At 42.2% G+C, this 4,663-nt stretch overlaps 1 protein-coding gene across 1 annotated transcript; it reads left to right on the top strand.

Moving 5' to 3' along the window:
- The first annotated feature begins 2,001 nt into the window (after positions 1 to 2,001).
- Positions 2,002 to 3,632, top strand: LOC148039156 (uncharacterized). The gene is made up of 3 exons (XM_087675536.1): positions 2,002 to 2,517; positions 2,611 to 2,675; positions 2,764 to 3,632. The coding sequence occupies exons 1-3, from the start codon at positions 2,316 to 2,318 to the stop codon at positions 2,953 to 2,955; spliced, it is 459 nt and encodes a 152-aa protein (XP_087531662.1). The 5' UTR covers positions 2,002 to 2,315; the 3' UTR covers positions 2,956 to 3,632.
- The last annotated feature ends 1,031 nt before the right edge of the window (positions 3,633 to 4,663 follow it).

The following is a 4,663-nucleotide window of genomic DNA, read 5'->3' as shown; positions in this document are numbered from 1 at the left end:
GATTTTGGTGAGAAATTTTACGACAGAGTAAAATCTACTTTAAGAACTAAGAAACAAAGTGAAGAGGAGAGAACGATGATTCAAATGAATGCAGGCGAAAAAAGAAGCGTGATTTTGGTGGGAAACGTGATAGTAAAATATTCAAAATGAAAGAATAATGGCCGAAAAGTGACCTCTGACATGAGTTAACGTCCTTAGGCATTTAATGGATAACCTCTTAAATGAATAATAAATTCTCTCATTAATCACGTCTGAATGGCCAAATTTGGAGGGTTCATTATTTTAAAACCTCAACTAATTAGTAACTTAATCATTTTCTTACAAGTGCCATTTTTGAAACGTTTTTGGCCCTAATGGGAAGGCCCGGTCACACATTGTGACTGTTAGAGTTTCCATTTGGTCTTTCTCTCTTTCTTGCTCTTGCTCTCCCACCATAGCTCTTCCAAGCAAGCTTCAATCCTTCTCACCTTTCAAAAATTGTTTATTTGCATTAGTGCATTGTACGATATAAATTTTCATGTAGATTTGCTTGTGATAACATTAACATTTTCATACATGTATGTAAATGGGGTCTACTTCAAAAAAAGTTGATCTCTCTTGCTTAGTTTTGCACTCCTCGATGTATTTTAAATCTCTCCTTTTTTTCCATTGGCTTCTTTAGATGTCTACCTATGTCTACACACATTACTCTATATCAAAAACTCAACTATGGCTTCGCATCTATGTTGTCAGATTCCATTATGTGTAGGAGCCTTGCTTGTGCTGTGGAGCAGTTATCAACTCTCCCATACATGAATTCCACTAGTCTAGCATTTGTAGAAATTCAATATGGCAATTATGTTTTGTGTTTTTATGTTTTTTCCCCATTGGAAGCATTCTTGATTCAAAAAAGGCATTCTTCACACATCCCATGACGTTGGAAGCGTCATGAGTTCATGGATCTTTCATGCTTGGTTAAGGTGCATCAATTGCACCTTGGCATTATTGTGTCTAGTGGAATATAGATACATGCACCTACTTCTAATTCAAGTGATTACAACTATATATTCTACTTCATTTCATTTCTTCGTTGATTACACAAGGGATTCACTAGTAGTAATAAGGAGACATCACCTGCGTGCAAGAAATATATGAAATACCCCTTATCTCCCCCCTATTTATGGGACCTTACCTTATAAAATGTACCTTCCTTCCCTTAAATAACCCTAGTGTAAGGGAAGGGGGTTATTTATACTATGCAACCTAGGTCTATATCTCGTCCATCTCTAGTGCTGAATATACTAAGCTTGCCCTTGGGAGTTAATAGTTATGGTTACCCTTCAAATCTTAGGTATGATTCACAAATAATATAGAGACAAGTGCTAGAGGATGTATATTTGTCTACTCCCTTGTGTTAGTGAAGAAAGGACAAGTAATGTTCATTTCTGATAGTGATAAAAGATCTGTAGTGGTGAGATTAAACAATTAGTAGCCATGGATTATATGGCCCAAGGTATTGCAATCAATGCCTTTGTAATGGAGGTCCTTTCTTGTCCAAGGTACTATGCTGGGGAACCTTTGTCAATTGTACATTCTTCTAGCAAATGACATTTTGTCATGACTGTAGGCGACCTGGTAGTGTAACGTATGGACGGTGTGAACCGGCCCTTGGAAGTTGGCGTTGTGATGGTTTCACTTGCGTCTAAAGACGCCACGAGTAACGACTAGTCCCTTGCGTTCTTGTTTGTTGTAACTTGAGCTAGTTGTATTAACCTGGAAGACGTGAAAGCGTCCAAAAGAGCACTGCACTGGGACGGCTCCTGATTTCACGTAATCGTCTTCTTCACACGCGAGAGAAAGTCGTCTGTGGGTTTAAATAAATCGGCTGGAAAAAGAGAGAGTAGTCAACGCACATAAGACAGGGCGACCGCTGCCTTGCATATCGCATGCGCCGATCTTTTTATCCCGGGCAGTGTGAGAGAGACAGACAGAGAGAGAGAGAGAGAGAGAGAGAGCGAGTGTGTGTGTGTGAGAAGGGATCACAGACACATGCACAGAGAAGAGACACAGGCATACACAGAGAGAGAGAGAGAGATGTTCTGATTCTGAATTGAAAATTTTGCACATGATGCCAGCCAGGAAGGTGACCGCCACCTGCCTCTTTTCGGTCGCCTCGTCAACGTGGCAGTCCAAAACCTACAGGTCAGCGCCTGAGTGGGCCCACTCTTGCCACGTAATTCACCCCTCCTATATATATATATATATATATATGTTACAAAACCAGCCTTGCCTCTTGGGGCCTGCTTTGTTGCGAAAGGCGTCTCTCCATCATCATCATGTCTTGTTGTCCTCCTTCTCTTCCCCCCCTTCTTCATCGTCATCGTCATCCTCCATCTCCGCCTTCTCACCATCATCACCATCTGCACCTTCCCCTTCCTCATCACGTATGTTCTCTTCTGCTACTAATCATCATGGCTGACTTGCCTCAGCTCGTCACGGGCGGTCGCCTTCCAGGACCAGAATATCTCACACCAACAGGTATACATAGACTTGCTGGTGTTATAACTGTTGCCACTTGTGTCCTGGCTTTTAATCATCTTTCACTAAGCTGCCCTCCCTTGGTGCTTGCAGGTGAGGTAAATGTCCGGGTTGAGCGTGCTGATTTACTGCATCAGGCAAGTTCGTTGCCATATAAGGTAAAAAGTCCCTACAGTAGATCCATCGTTATCGAGTTTGTTATATTATAAGTTCATTATTGACGTACGCTATTGTACTCCGGTCCAGGATATGAACAAGCCAGATACGAAACAAGATCTCCAGTCTAGCAGCTCATGCCATGGCCGACAAGAAGGCTGCATGAGGGCAAGCATAAGCAAGCAGCAGATCAACTCCAGCCGTCGGAAGAAGCTAGTGGCCAAGCCCCAGGAGGCGCATGTTGATGCGCATGCTGACTATGTCTGCGCAGACTCGTGTTAGTCAGTCGGTAATGGCTCTTCACCGTCTTTGGAATGACGTGGCAGAAGGCCAGTGGATCTTCAGCGTGTTGGAATGACGTGGCAGCAAGCTGTGGCCGCGTGGAAGTATCTCGGAACCAGCCTTGCGACGGTGGTACGGCGAGTGGCGACGACAATGACGTGGCAGGCCAGCAAGGCATCGTGGCGTAGTCCGACGTGGCAGGTTGGTGGATACAGCTCGGCGTGCGATTCTTTGAAGGGACATAGGCATGTGCAGTGGCAGACCACTTTTAGAGATTTACTTTTCTTTTTTCTTTAAAAAAAAACCGACAAAAACTGAAGAGCTAAGGAGGCTGATTTTTGAGCAGAGGAAAAATGTGGCAAAGGAAAGGGGGTGTATATATATATATATATATATATATAGTTAACCGGATTTTTCTTTTCCATCAGAATTTCCTCGCGACTTGAGAGAGAGAGAGAGAGAGAGAGAACTGGGTTTAAAGTAATCCTCGTAGGACCACAGGTCCGATTTGTAAACCAGCTACAAGGCAGTGCCTTCCCCACTCTCCCAAATTCAAACCTCGGAATCGTTACCGTCAACAGTCTGTGTAATTCATTGAATATATATATATTATATATATTCGCACACACACATCTGTATGCTTTACTAATATTTCTTTCCCTCTTTCGTTGAGGCTCTTTTCACCCGAGGACATTCCAAGCTCGAGTCTCTGTGATCGTGTGTCTCGAGGGCCTTTTTCGGGAAATTTGATGCTTGTACAATGTTAAAGGTTTGACTTCGAAAGACAAGACTCGCCACATGCGTGAGCTCAGAGAGATGCCGCACGCGCACTTTTCTCCAGCGATAACAATTGGTTGCCAAATACACGAGGCTCGCTCACTACCCCATCTTGCTCGTTCACGTAACATTCCAGCTTCCACATAGGCCTACGGGATGATGTGACATCCTTTTGTCAATCGCCTTAGCGTTTCTAGCATGTGCACTTAAACATATTGATAGTTGGCCCTAAGTCTCGCATCTTGTTAATGACATTGCGACACCTTGAAGTGTCCTCTTCTTGAAATAGGGTGATTGGAAAGATCATCTTACCTTGAGTATAATCGTCCTATAAACCAAGTCTATGTTTTCAAAAGCATCGTGATTCGTGTGTGTCTTGCCCATCAATTGCCCATCGAAATTATGTTGACCTTGTGCTTTGACATGTTGGAGCTCTCCTTGCATATTCTCTTGAGAGATGTTAAGTTTACTTGGTTGTCAATTCATTGTTGATGTTTGAACACTAATCAATTTAAGCATAAGGGAAATGATGCAACAAAAACATAAACATCAAGAGGATAGTACAATAAGGGATTACTTCTAAGGTATAGGACGACTAATCTAGTAGAGGTTCCAATATGTTGAATGTATACATAGGAATGAAAGTTACTCAATTGCAAACAACAAGGTGGATGTTTAAGCATTAATTGAACATTCTTTCTCTCAATATTCAAATCTTGGATTTGTGGGATATGCCTTACAGTCATCTTGGGATTGTTCCTACCATGTTAAAACTTCTACATTTATCATCACAACATGGTCTTGTAGCTCTTTACTATCCATACTTATCGGGCCATCTCACATCATAGTCAATCGCTCTCATGTCTCTCATTGTGGTCAACATCATAATCCTTTAGCTCAATCCTAAACTAGCTCCAATCCACCAACAAAC

The sequence above is a fragment of the Lygodium microphyllum genome, chromosome 3, assembly GCF_053477565.2.
Source record: "Lygodium microphyllum isolate KBCC chromosome 3, Lygodium_microphyllum_v1.1.10, whole genome shotgun sequence".
In the NCBI taxonomy this organism is placed as follows: domain Eukaryota; kingdom Viridiplantae; phylum Streptophyta; class Polypodiopsida; order Schizaeales; family Lygodiaceae; genus Lygodium; species Lygodium microphyllum.
This window is presented reverse-complemented; position numbering and strand designations above follow the sequence as displayed.

What these genes read in the sequence shown, in the direction of transcription:
- LOC148039156 (XM_087675536.1), top strand. Translation starts at nt 2,316, where the DNA reads ATGTCTTGTTGTCCTCCTTCTCTTCCCCCCCTTCTTCATCGTCATCGT. An exon ending in AGAATATCTCACACCAACAG is followed by an intron (nt 2,518 to 2,610) that starts GTATACATAGAC and finishes TGGTGCTTGCAG; the next exon opens with GTGAGGTAAATGTCCGGGTT. An exon ending in CAAGTTCGTTGCCATATAAG is followed by an intron (nt 2,676 to 2,763) that starts GTAAAAAGTCCC and finishes ACTCCGGTCCAG; the next exon opens with GATATGAACAAGCCAGATAC.